Source organism: Carcharodon carcharias, chromosome 9, assembly GCF_017639515.1.
Source record: "Carcharodon carcharias isolate sCarCar2 chromosome 9, sCarCar2.pri, whole genome shotgun sequence".
NCBI lineage: Eukaryota > Metazoa > Chordata > Chondrichthyes > Lamniformes > Lamnidae > Carcharodon > Carcharodon carcharias.
Window position 1 is genome coordinate 124,669,810 of NC_054475.1, and position 14,504 is coordinate 124,684,313.

At 45.2% G+C, this 14,504-nt stretch overlaps 1 protein-coding gene across 1 annotated transcript in view; it reads left to right on the forward strand.

Moving 5' to 3' along the window:
• Positions 1 to 14,504, forward strand: part of LOC121282256 (transmembrane protein 182-like) — a 54,722-nt gene that overhangs the window by 25,320 nt on the left and 14,898 nt on the right. Inside the window, exons 3-4 of the mRNA XM_041195876.1 lie at positions 6,097 to 6,189; positions 8,997 to 9,134. Of these exons, the coding sequence (XP_041051810.1) occupies positions 6,097 to 6,189; positions 8,997 to 9,134 (231 nt within the window). The remainder of the gene's footprint in view (positions 1 to 6,096; positions 6,190 to 8,996; positions 9,135 to 14,504) is intronic.

A 14,504-nucleotide genomic window follows, 5' to 3' on the forward strand; every position in this document is an offset into this window, starting at 1 on the left:
CACCCACCCTATCCCCCCACCCCGAATACTTGTGTGCCATATTCAGCGGCAGGGCTGCCGTTGCCCCACCCCCCTCACCCCACCCCACCCCACCCCTTGCCATCCTGGTGAGTGCTGCACAATGTTACTGTGTACTCAGCTCCAGCCTTGCTTTCTGGATTCAGGTGTGTCTGAACCAGACATGCAATGCATAAAAATTTGTCTAGCAATTAGGAATGACGGTTTACACAGGCTGAACACATCAGGATTAACAGAAAATCCCCAAAAGATATGGGCTAAAGCAAAACACTGTGGATGCTGTAAATCTAAAATAAAAACAGAAAGCGCTGGAAAAACCCAGTGGGACTGGGAGCATCGGTGAAGAAAGAAACAAAGTTAACATTTTGTGTCTGTATGACCCTTCTTCCAAAAGATCTGGACTTCATTGGAAGATGGATTCAGGATCAGGTTAAACTTCCATATACATCGATTAGAGTTCATGTCATTTTGACAACAGCCTTCAGAATCCACAGACCACTGTGTCAGCAGATGCAGAGAAAAGGGTACGCACTATGATTTTTCAAATGCCGAGCTAGCAGGCAGAATTGTTGAGTTGGTGATCACATCAACTTCCATGGAAACGTTCCAGAAAGATCTGCTAGACAAGCCCAAGACATAAAGCATCAAAGGGCTACTCATGGTTGAACTTAAGTTTGATGTGATCCTCACAGGGTGACAAAGCTTACAGGTCCTAAGCACAATGCCAATTGTTGATACACTCACTAGAACACCCAAGTCTAAAAAGTCATGTGGAAAGTGTGGCCTTCTCCATGCACCAAGGAAATGCCCAGCTTTTCATCAATTCTGCCAGGCATGTGGCAGAAAGGGCCATTGGGAAAGGCAATGCACTAGAGCAAAGGCTGAGGCACTACAAAGAACCATATGCTGATCCAAATAGACCAGACACAACTTCAAGCAATAAGAATGACCATCCGGTATCCCATCAGAAACATATGCATAAGGTGATTGACAAACCAGTAAATTATGGTGATGTGTACAACAAGACAAACAACAGTGAACATGAGTTTCACACCGTCAGTCTCGTGGAAAACAGATGCCATCTCAGCGTCTGACGTGGTTGCCAAGATTCAAATTAAAGTTGGTAATTATTCCTTATTGGCCAAGATTGACACAGGGGGAAGAGCCAACATGCTATCTCTGCAAGTTCTAAAAGGCATATATCAACAGGTGTGGAAGGCCATGGCGAAACCTACTGTTGTGAAACTTTCAGCGTACAATGGCTCAATTATTCCATGCGCAGGCTCCATAGTCCTGGAGTGCAAGTACAATTAATCCTCCTGGGTGTCACAGATGTTCTACATTGTGGGGACTAAAGGCCCAGTGATTGCAAGTCTACAAGCATATTGTGACCTTACACTAGTAGCAATCCATGGAATCAGTCAGACATCGCAAGACAGGTCAATTTTAGAAACTACCCCTATTACCTCAGTTCATAAACTAACATCCAAATATCCTGAATGTTTTAAAAAATTAGCAGTTTCAAGGGAGCTGCAACATTACACTTGCAGACAAATGCAAGTCCATCAGTTGATCCAGGCATCTCCCAGGGAGTCATTTTTAAAGGCAGGCAGGACATCATACTGGAATCTTTGCAATCTGATATTCTTCAACAACTTTTTCACTCACACATGGGCATAGTTCAGGTGAGAAGACTCGCAAGAGAAAGAGTCTATTGCCCGGGTATGAACAATGACATTGAAGTTGTCATCAACAAGTGCAAGGCATATCAAGAGCATATGCCAAGTCAGCATAAAGCATGACTGAGTCCGTGTGACATTCCTATCCACCCTTGACCCAAAAATGCATCTGACCTCTTTCATTTCCATGGCACTGTCTTCATTGTCATCAGTGGGGTACTTTACCAACTGTTTCAAATTTATTTGGTGTGCCTAGAGAGATCATTACAGATAACGGTAAGCCATTTCAGGATTTGTGTCAGATCACACTACTTCTTCTCCTCATTACCCAAGATCTAATGGTCCAGCTGAACAAATGCTTCACACAGTGAAATCCCAAATTCTAAAATGTAGACAGACCAAGCAAGACCCACACAATGCAATGTCACACCTGACAGTGACACCTTTAAGTACAACTATTCCATCACCGGTGGAGATCATGTTTGGCAAACTAGTGCATACCAACATACCAACTCTTACCCTCTTACCTATTCTTGTCCTAGGCCCAACCATCTTCAGCTGCTTCATTACCTACATTCCTTAGGTCAGAACTGGGGATGTTTGCTGATGATTGCACAATGTTCAGCACTATTTGCAACTCCTCAGATACTGAAGTAGTCCATGTTGATAAGAGGCAAATAACATTCACGCCACACAAGTGTCAGGCAATGACCATCTCCATCAAGAGAGAATCTAACCTTTGCCCCTTGATATTCAATGGCATTACCATTGCAGAATTCCCCCACTTTCAACATTCTGGTGGTGACCATTGACCAAGAACTGAACTGGACTAGCCAAAAAAATACGGTGGCTCCAAGAACAGGTCAGAGGTTAGGAATCCTGTGGTGAGTAACTCACCTCTTGTCTCCCCAAAGCCTGTCCACAATCTATGAGGCACTGCCTTCTTGAACTGCTGCAGTTCATGTGGTGTAGGTACATCCATAGTGCTGTTAGGGAGGGAGTTCCAAGATTTTGACCTAGCGACAGTGAAGGAATGGCGATATATTTCCAAGTCAGAATGGAGAGTGGCTTGGAGGGTGTGGTAAAGTGGAGTACTATGTACCTTTAAGAGAATGCAAGTGGACTAACCATGTGACTGCACTGACCAATCACTGCACAGTGCAGGCTACTGGTTAACTGTAAGTCTAGAACTGGAGGTAGTTGTGGGATCACACAAGGATTTAATGCTCTGCCTTCTGTTGCAATAAACAATCACAGTTTGTTCTTATGTCAGACTCTCTCCTGTGTTGATAGCAAACATTAACTAACAGGTACATATGAAGGCGTGCAATCACCTGGTTGAGTGCAGCTACCACAACACTCAAGAAGCTTGACAATGTCCAGGATAAAGCAGCTCACTTGATTGGCACAAACATTCACTTCCTCCACCACCGATGCACAGTAGCAGCGGTGTGTACCATCCACAAGACACATTGCAGGAATTCACCAAGATTCCTTTGACAGCACCTTCCAAACCCATGACCGCTACTGAGTAGAAAGACAAGGAGAGACAAGATGGGGTTACCACCACTTGGAAGCTCTCCTCCTAGTCACTCACCATCCTGACTTGGAAATATATCGACGTTCCTTCACTGTCACTGGATCAAAATCCTGGAACTCCCTTCCTAACAGCATTGGACTGCAGTGGTTCAAGAAGGCAGCTCACCACCATCTTCTCAAGGGCAACTAGAGATGGGCAATAAATGCTAACCCAGCCAGCGAAGCCCACATCCCATGAATTAAATAAAAAAAAGTCAGGAGTGTGACTGGATGAGTACAGTTCCAACAACACTCGAGAAACTTGACACCATCCAGGACAAAGCAGCCTGGTTGATTGGCACCCCATCCACAAACATTCACTCCCTCCACCAACGCACAGCAGCAGCCACGTGTACCATCTACATGATGCACTGCAGGAACTCACCAAGGCTCTTTAAGCAGCACCTTCCAAACTCACAACCACTACCATCTAGCAGGACAAAGGAGTAGACATGTGGGAATACCACCACTTGGGATTTCCCCTCTTTTATGTCTTGAATCTATGAGTTAACTAGTCAAGTAAACTCGAATTGCACGCCTTCATATACACTGTTAGTTGATACTTGCTATCAATAATGGAGAGAGACTGACATAAAAATAAACTGAGATTGTTTATTGCAACAGAAGGCAGAGCATTAAATCCTTATGTGCTCCCACAACCACCTCCAGCTCTTGACTTACAGTTAACCAGTAGCACGCTCTGTACAGTGATTGGTTAGTACTGTCACATGGTTAGTCCACTTCTATTCTCTTAAAGGCACTGGTACTCCACTTTACCACGCCCTCCAAGCCACTCACCATCCTGACTTGGAAATATATCGCCATTCCTTCACTGTCGCTAGGTCAAAGTCCTAGAACTCCCTCCCTAACAGCACTGTGGGTGTACCTACACCACATGAACTGCAGCAGTTCAAGAACGCAGCTCATCAGCACCTTCTCAAGGGCAATTAGGGAAGGGCAATAAATGCTGGCCTAGCCAGCAATGCCCACATCCCATAAATGAATACAAAAAAAAACTCCTACTCTCTCAGAAACTGGAGAGCAACTTTTAAAACTACAAAAGAAGATGACCAACAAGTTGGGCCAACAAGTTCACATCCAGGATCCCACAGAAGATACCTGGCAACCAGCCAAGGTGACAAGGATTTGTTCAGAACCCAGGTCCTATGAAGCCATTACACACTTAGGTGCAGTAGTGAGATGTAACCAAGGACAAATCAGATCCAGGATTACCTGGAAAAACTCAGCAGGTCTGGCAGCATCGGCGGAGAAGAAAAGAGTTGACGTTTCGAGTCCTCATGACCCTTCGACAGATCTAACGTCAACCCTTTTCTTCTCCGCCGATGCTGCCAGACCTGCTGAGTTTTTCCAGGTAATTCTGTTTTTGTTTTGGATTTCCAGCATCCGCAGTTTTTTTGTTTTTAACAAATCAGATCCATTCCAGCTCCTCAGCCACCATACTGTCCTATTACACCTAGGACAAGACCCCAAATGCAACCAGGAACAACATCCAAGAATGACATTCCTACAGGTCACTGTGAGCAATTAAAGAAACCTCCAAACAAGGCAACCATTACAAGATCTAGGTGTACCAGCAGATTATCTCTATGCTTTAGAGACTCATAGATTCATTGGTTCAATGCATTTATGTAATGGTAACTGAACATGAACATGTATTGCAAATAGTTATGCTTCTTTGGGAGGGGCGAAAGTATCTTCAAAAACAATGGGGATGTTGTACTGTGCCTTTAAGGGCTATCAGCACAACATTACTTGACTGGAAATATGTCATGCGATCCAGTCTTGGTTTCACTTTTGCTTTGAGCAGAGCACACACACACACACACACACAGCTCTGATATTTTCAATCTTTATATGTATAATTGTTCTCATGTGCCTAGTCTTAATAAATGAACTCACAACGTGTTTACCCAATCCCTTATGAGCAATTGGTGCTTTGTGTCCCGTACAGTAAATAAGCCCAAAGTATTATATCATTATAATAGCACAACATCACCCTCCACTCTTTGGAGTCTCCACTAACACGCAGCCCTACTATTCTGTGGGTCTACTACCTGTTTCAGAGCCTTAAACCATGTTGGTTCTGATTTCTGGAACCTCTCCCAAAATTGCTCCATTTTGTTACATCCCTGCCTACTTTCCAAATGCTCCTCAAAACCCAACCTTTTTGACTATATCATCGTCCACCCAATCTAAAACACTCCTGGAAATTTCTGCTGATTATCAGCTCACACCAGTTCATTATTTTCAGTATAAAATGTCCTATCATATGTTCCAAAGGTGAAATGACCTATTAGTTCACATTGACTCTCGCCACTGCAAATTGGTCCTTTACTTGTCAAGGAATGTAAACTTTTGTCTGAAACAAACCAGTAAAACAATTTGTGAAACTGGCTTTGATCTTTCCAGGCATCCACACATTTCATGTTTTTTATGTTTGTACAATAACCTAAAGCATTATTTTAAAAAATATCTATGCAAGATAAACTCTTCCAGGATTTCAGCAGCAGATTTTTTTTAACTTTATCTTCTTCCTTTCAAACCTTGGGAGTCTTCACACTTTGTGTTCTCTGCTCACTGTCTCTCCTAACCCATTGTTAAACCACAATTAAAAATAGTGCAACAATTTCTGTAAAAATTTGAAACAACTTTAGTTTCTAGCAAGGCAAAGTACCTAACAACAAAAATCTGGCCAAAAGAAGCTAAGAACAAACATTCAGTAATATATATCCCATAGTCACAAATTTGTTACATTTTCTTGGAGAATTTTATTAATGTCTTCATATTTTGTATTGTACAGCAAACCAACCTCCGTCCAAGTACTGCGCCCATGGCTATCTCTTCCCTTTTCCAATCGCAATGGGACCTGTATCTTCACATGACAGTACTGCTGGTATGTTTTGAAACATAATTAGCTTTAAATGACAGTACATGTTTCTTGTTAAAAATGAGATGATTTTTCTCACCTCTTCTATGAGCAGAAATTCCTTCACCATTGGTGAGGGGGTGGAGGGAGGGGGGTGCAGTTGTGCAGGGGCGAGCGGGGGTGGATGAGAACCCAATCGCTGCCCCGATCGGGGACGCACCGCTATTTAACATGGGCGAGCCAATTAAGCCCGCCCAGCGTGACATCCACCCGGAAGCGCTGTGCACTCCCTGTGCGGGCGGGGAGGGGGATTCCCTGTGCCGAGAGGCAAAGTGCTGCCTCAGATCAGCTCAAGATTCAAACTTTCAGTACACTGTCACATGAGCTGGGACATGTCAATTTCTTTTATTTAAACATTTTATACAAATTTTAATACCCTCATGAAACCGCATCCCGCCCATGGATGAGGTTTCATGTTTTTTTCTGAAGGCTGCCTGGGCTCTTCGCCTGCCCGCCAACCTTAAGGTTTTAACAGGCAAGTCCATTAATCGTTTAAATTACTTTTTTAATGGCCTTTATAGGCCTTTGACAGTTCGATGGGTGCGCCCGCCAAACTGAAAATCTAAGTGACGAGGGGTGATGTTGGGATGTACGCCCGATGTCACCCTACATCATTTTATGCATCGGCGAGTGGGCCCCGCCCCCCACTCGCTGACCAGAAGATGCAGCCTATATTTCCAAGGGTGTCAAGTTTGGAGGTTCTTTATATTTGGTTGGCCCATGAAGTCTATGTCACCTTTTGCTACTCTGAATTATTTGTGGAAATCACTTGGCCTGTGCTTCTGTTATTCTTCCAGTGATTTGATTGCCTAATGGGAATTTGTTGACTAACATGTTCGAATACTTATCCAATGCTCCAGTTGGTTGGTGGATACGTTGTGATCCATTCATCCAATTATTTGCCTACAGTGTTCTGAAGGCCACCACATATTCTTCTTCCATTCTTCACTTATCTGGCAGAAATTGAATTTTTTGTTAGTTTTCGATTAATATGTTAATTTGTTAATTCCTTTTCATGTTATATAAAGGCAAAATTCTTTTGGTCAAAGTTTGAGCACTCATCCATCCTTTCTATTCTGCCCACTTTCAAAATGATCTTTCCAGAGTCTCATAAATTCACCTTCTCAATTTTCCAAGAATACAAATTTCAGGGTTAAACTAAAGTTGAAGCTCCATTTCTCAGGAGAGATGTTATTTTGTCTCCAGCCTTGAATGGGAACATAGGAACATAGAAACAGGAGTCGGACATTCAGCCCTTCGAGCCTTCTCCGCCATTCAATAAGATCATGGCTAATCTGGTTGTCGTCTCAACTCCACTTTGCCAAGAGCTCTTCAGATCTCCTTGAGAACTGAAATGATAAACTGAAAGTGAGTGACATGCAGAAAGAAGGAAGGGATAATGACTGGAATTTTACTGACAGGCCGTGGGTCCTGAGCCCTTGCAGATGGATGGTGGGACTGCAGGGGCAATTTTGCCAGCAGCGGTCAATTAAAAGGCAGCTCCACTGATGGGGCTGGCTGTTGCAAATGAGGCAAAGTGAAGGAGAAGGCAGCTCCATGTTAAAACACCACCATAGGCAGGGTAAGACATTTTTTGATGTGCCAGGGCCAGGCAAGTAAGCAGGCCCTTGTGATCGAAGGGGTGAATCTCCCTGCGGCAGATTTGGAGCTGAGGGAGTGGCCATTGCCGTGGGATAACCATCCATTGAACATGGAATCTCTGGGAAGAATTTTACAGTCCCACACTGACAGTTTAGTGGGTGGTGATGAGGATGGGGGTGGTTGGTGACCATAAACTCTTTCAGATGGCCTTCCCACTGGCCTTCTGCCTGCCTGACCTCTCCCTAATTTGGATGGGAGAGGGCCAATGTTAGCCTGTCAGCCCTTGTCCTTATCGAGGCCCCTAAGTGGCCAGTTGTTTCCCGCGCAGCCTCAATTTTCAGGCTGGCAGGATGAGTTCAGGGGCAGGGTGGAAGCCAGGAAAGTAACCCAGCTCAGGCCTCGGGTGGGAAGTGGGAGAGGTGCCTTCATCAACAGCCTTCTTTCAACTTCTGGCACACCCACCCCGCCCAACAAGGTCTGTCTCCTGTTGGTGCTCCATTCCTCCCGATCCCATCTCTCCACCAACAGCCACCACCCCCCACCCCAGCCTCACCTCCCTTCCCTGCCCTGAGATCCCACACTTACTTAGTCCCAAGACTTAGAATCTGGGAGGCCCAGACCTGGCCACTACAGCTTCTGGCATTGCAAGGCCTCAGGTGTGTGCACTACCAGCAGCAGCCACAGCCTGCCCACTGGCACTGCTGAGTACAGAATAGTTGCTAGCCTCTGATTGGCTAGCAGCTTTTGACAAGCAGGACTTGTGTTGCCGGCGTCCTTGATCGTGGGGAAAGGCCTGCCACTGGCCTGTTTAGTTCTTGAGTGGCACAAAATGTGGTGGGCCTTCTCAAAAAGACGCAATGCTGGTGTCCCACCAGTCCTCAAGTCATCGGCCAGGAGCCCCGTCATCTCCACAGGATTCCATCCAATGAGAGGACATATAATAAAACAAGAGAGAAACACATGAGCAAAGAACAAAATGGCAGAGGTGGGTGCAATGGAAAGAAACAGGGAATGCAAATTAGATTAAAGAAAAATGTGAGACACAAATTCTTCCTCTTTCTTTTTGTCCATGAACAATTCAGTTACAGATCAGCTAGTATTCAGAAACTGAAGTGAATACATCTAAATAATCAGCACGACTAATTAACTTTAATATTCTTTCCATTTTACAGTGTATCGAGGCTTCTGGACAGCATTCATAATAATTGGTGTGGCTATTGGTCTTGTGGGAGGATTCCTGGTAGTTTGTGCAGTGCCATTTGTGAGTGCCAAACTATACAAGTTAGGAGGTGGATTCCTTTTGACTTCTGGTAAGTTTCTATATATGTACAATGAGAAATATTAATAATTATATAGTGTTGGTATCACAGAAAATAATGAGCATTATTTGTTTTTTGCCTCAGAGATTATTCCCCAACATTCCTGATGGCTCATTAAATTTCATGTTGAGCCACGAGCACCAGATAGGTCTTGGTGTTACATGATTTATATCCCAGAGCTATGCAGAGATGACACAACAGTTTATATATGTGCAACAGGAATTTATTGATTGTGCTTTAAAATGTCTGCTCAATGCTTACAACTCTTTGCTTGCAACAACTTCAACAGTTTGCTTACTATTCTCAGAGTCCAAACCCAGGCTTAATCAATCAAGCACAGTGAGTACTAATAGTAATTAGATTCACATTATCAAGCACAGAACAATTCAATGCAACAGGCCATCAGGCATGTTCGGTGGTGTGAGCAGACAATATGGCAAGAAGGCCATAAATCGGTTTCACTATGTCGTGAAACCAGTTTGCGATTGTCTGCTCTGTCTGCTGATGGTGGTCTATAATACCCTTACATAAAATGCAATGTACTTTATATGGTATAAGACTATGGTCACTGTATAATATTACATTGTATGGTTTAAAACTTTTTCATTACGTTAGAATATACCATGGATTATATGTCTGAATGTGATTATCGATAATATAAATTTCAAAAGAAATTGGGTATTTTCACTTCTTGGGCAGAGACAATCCCTCTTGGCCTGAAATAATATTAGAGTGGGATCGTCCGAGATTTGCATTAAGTGTGGTAGTAGATAGGAAAAAGGATGGTTAACCCGCTGACCGCAATGGCGGCTTTTCACACCATGTCATCCCAATCCCGCCTCATTAATTATGAATTTCTGAGAAACACGCTGGGTCCTCTCATTCGTCCAGCCCGCCATCACCTCAGTCCTTCTGCTAACAGGGCGCCATATTTAAAGGCCGCACCTGCAAAGAACTAGCACTCTTCAAGGGACAGGAAGCTGCTGCGCACTGCTGTCTGCCAAAGGGAGGAAATGTGCTGCCCCATATATATCGATGCCTCCCTCGAGTGCCTTTTGGACACAGAGGACATCCAGCTCAATGTCTTCTGGCTGCGCTTTGGGGGAAGGCCAGCAAGCAAGGTCACTGAACCTGCATGAGAAGCAACAACAGTGGTGGTCAGTGCCAGCACCTTGCAAAGAAAGGCCAGCAACCCAGTGCAGGAAGAGGATGAATGCTCTCATCCATTCTGCCAGGGTAACTCACTCTTCTCACCACCCTCAACTCACACACTCACAAACCTGTCATACCATCTCCATCAGGCTCATATCATCTGGAGCTCACGTGCTCATCCTGTCCATGGCTCCGCTCACCACACAAACATTCCACCCAGTGCCATGAGTCCTGCTCACACTCTCTTCATCCGTTTTCATGCAGGAGAAGCTGGCTCACACCAGACTGGGGGTGGAGTGTCCCACATTAGGCCCCTCACTTACTTTGAGGAGCATGCCATTGCGCTGATTGGTGAGGACGTGGACTGTGCCTGAGGCGACGGTGAGGTTGGCAGCGAACACTTGCATGAGGATCCTGTACCACATCATCCCTCCCTCAATGCAACTGTGAGTGCTCTCTCTCCTGCTTTTGACTCTGCTGCCATGCACTGATAATCTCCACTTTGGTTCACAAGGAGCTCTGCCAAGTGACCGACACCCTCTGCCAGCCAGTCCTTCAATTCCATCCACGTCCTCACCTCTAGTCAAGAGGGCACCTACTCCATTGAAGAGCTGGAAATAAGCAGCCTGGGGAACCCATCGCAGCGCTTACCCACACCCTCCACCAGCGCAAAGACACAGACCTCGGTAGATCTCGAGCAGGTTCGGGTTCACAATCTGGTGGTCACCACAAGGACATGTGTCCGCAGCAGGAGGAGGCAAGTGCAGCTATGCTCACTGGCACTTGGGGATTGCTGGGGAAAAAGTATCTCTGACGTCCGAGTCGAATGACGAGCCTCTGGATTTGAACTTCTAACTCATCATGGAGAGTCAGCAGAGGGCAGGGGAACTTCACGCAGAGCTGTTGGAAGTTCTCAACAGAGTGGCACACAACTTGGTGGAATGCGTATGCCTGCTCTCTGAAGTGGTGCCCACATGTGCACATATAGAGGTCTCCATGGGAAGGATGGTGGACACAATGGTGACCCTGGCCCAGCAGAATGCGGAGATGTGCACAGACCTGCACTCCATCGCGGTAGCTATTGGTATGTTCCTGCAGTGGAAATGTGAGAGGGAAACGGGGCACCTTGACATCCCTCCAGGTGCTCCTTCCCCTCAATGAGTCAGGCCGGAGCTCTCGAGCACCCAAAGGGAGGAGAAGAGACAGCTGGACACCCCTGGATTCATCCACTCAAGAATCTTTGAAGCTGCCCTCTTCCTCCGAGACCCCTGTGCCTGTGACTCCCTCAACTCATCCTCTGTCACAGCAGAGGGAGACAGGAGGACAACCAAAGCAAGCCAGGACCCCCAAAACCTCAGCTCACCAGAGGACCCATGCCAAAATCATCAGAGGCAACAGTGCCAACCATTGCACTGGTTGTCTCCACCCCTGCTGCGGATGTCAGGGCAGCACCTAGAAGAAGTGGTAGGGTTAGAAAAGTTAAGAATTTCTGATCACAAGTGGTTGCACGGGTGAACACATTTTGTCACTTAATAATCTGAAAAATATTCACTTTCACTAAATAATGTGTAATGGTGTCTTTCAGCTTCATTTACGGGCCTTGCAAGTCCCAGGGTCCTTGTCTGCCTCCGAGTCTCCACCAACCACCCTCACCATCCCTTTTACCACTACCACCAGCCTCACACCCTACCGGCTCACTCTGCCCTTTCCCATTCTCACCATTCCTTCATTTGGCTCCCCAGGAGGCAGTCATCGACTCCACAGACCCCTCCCTTGCACGTTCACCTGGACATCTCCCATCTTAGTCCTTCTTGCGCTTACTCTTTCCTCTACCCTTACTCCTTCCTCCCCCTGGACTCCTTCCCCCTCCCTCCAAACTTTTTCCCTTCCCAAGATTCCTTCCCCTCTCCAAACTCCTCTCTCCCCACTGGACTCCTTCCTACCCCTGGACTCCATACCCCCTCTGAACTCCTTCCTCCATCCAACGTCCCTCCCCCCTCCAAATTTCTTCCCCCTCCAAACTCCTTCCCTTAAACCTTCCTCCCCCTTTACACCTACCCCCTAAATTGCTGTATTCTCCTCAATTATTCCCTCAACCCCCAACGTCACCCACCTCCCTGGCATCATCGGTTCCCCTCGCCCAACCTCACTCCCCCGACTATATCTTCCTCTCCAAATTAAGCCTAGACCTTCCTCTCCACCCCTCCAATGATCATCCGTAGCCAAGACATTGATGTCCCAAAGCAGACCCTCAATGATGACCTCCCACCTTCCGTGAGCTGCTTTACAGTGAAGCCATATCCATCAGAATCCACCCAGCATGCGATGCACATGTTCCTTCTCTGGTTTCTGTAGGGCTCTAACATCGTCTGCTCCTTGGATGTCCATGATGTGAGCAAGGCCCTTATGGTAAGTTCTGACTTCTGCACATTACACTTGTCAAGATATGTTCTGGGCTGGCAGGTGGGTGGTAAATTGGACATGGAAGGATGATTCCGGTGAACAGGGCTTATAACGATATGCTGATGTATGAAAACGAAGTTCCCGCCATGCGGCGGCAGGAAACATGGCCCACCATTGATGGGCTAAGCAGACAATTGCAAACTGGTTTCACAATGGCATGAAACCAATTTTTGGCCTTCCGCCATATTATCCACTCACGCCCACCATGAAGGCCAATGCCAAAGGGGACGGAAAATTCTGCTCTTTGTCTTAAAGCATTCTTAATTTCTCAATAAAGAGAAATGTTGAAAGGTGATATGTTTGCTGTTTTTAGGATTCTAAAGGGACTTAATAATGTAAATTATATTGTCTGGCTGATATTGAGCATGGCCATTGGACACTTTTTTAGCGGATGTATAAAAGGCCTGAGAAAGAACATAGGGCGGAATTTTACGGCCCTGCCGCGGCTGGAAAATGCAGCGAGCGATTCAAAGCCCCATTGACATTGGTAGGACCGGAAGATCCTGACAGCGGGAGAGGCCGTTAATCTCCACCCAGGAGGCTTGCTGTTTGCTGGCAAGCTGCCAGTGCTCACTGTCATTACCCCTTTAAAGCTAACCACAACTTCAGGATTTAGCACAGGCACAAATTAACACAAAAATTCCCAAAGTTGCAAGGTGTCCCTCATTGCTGCTCTGTGGACTCCTACTCCCTCTTTTGAACCTTCTCTCAACTAAATCAAATGATGCAGCAAGAACTTTTTGCCATCACATCACTGTTCAAAACCCCAGCAAAACCTAAACTTTGTTCAATCAGGTGTAAATGGGTTTCTAAAGATGATGTGAGTAATAACTACAGCTGAGCAACAGATCTGGCCTGAAAACATAATTTTATATTTGTAGAATGTTGCTAAATGTCTTCATGTTGATTAATTATTAGATGTTTTAAAAACAAAAATAGGAATTTTTCATGGTATTTCAGCTTCCACCTTCAGTCCATGTGTATGTCTCAATCTTGATCCCTGTAAATTTTTTAAGAAGTGATAGGATTATTTGTGCTTTTCATTTCCTGGTTGGCTGTCTGTGAGAATGATTTAATGTCATTAGCTGCTTGGAGAGATTGATGACAATGTTGCACCTAAATGCTGGAAATCTCTATTGAACTACAGCACAATCGCTGAGAGTTAAAGTTCTCGTCATAGACCTGGGAAGATCTCTCAGCGCAGCTTTCTTTGAGATGAGTTAATTTACTGTGTGGCAGCATTCACCAGGAGTTGGAAATCTCAGCTTGTTTGAAGAGACGGTCTTTAAATAGGCCTGTGCTGCAGTGTATTGGTGGGACTCTAGTTGTTGTACAAACAGTGGGCAAAACAAGGTTCTATAAGAACATTCTTTGAATAATAGTCTTCCTACAAACACCGTCACTAGTGTTTTTGTAAATTGGGATGTTTTCACTGGAAAAGTGAAATGCTGAGAGGTGATATGGTTACTGTCTTTAGGATTCTAAAGATCCTTGATAATGTAAATCATGTCAAGCTATTTTCAACTTGCCGAGGACACTGGAATCAGAAGACAAGGCCTATGCTTGATATGGGGCATATTCAAAACTCAAAACAAATCTGGGGAAGTAGTATCGACTGAACTGCCAGTCGAGTGATCAGCCTATAGAAAAGGCTCCCAAGGGAGATGGCGGATGCAGTTTGTACTGATTCATTCAAATGCAAATTCAATAGCTTTCTTTCAGTAAATAACATTTTGGGAGGCAGTA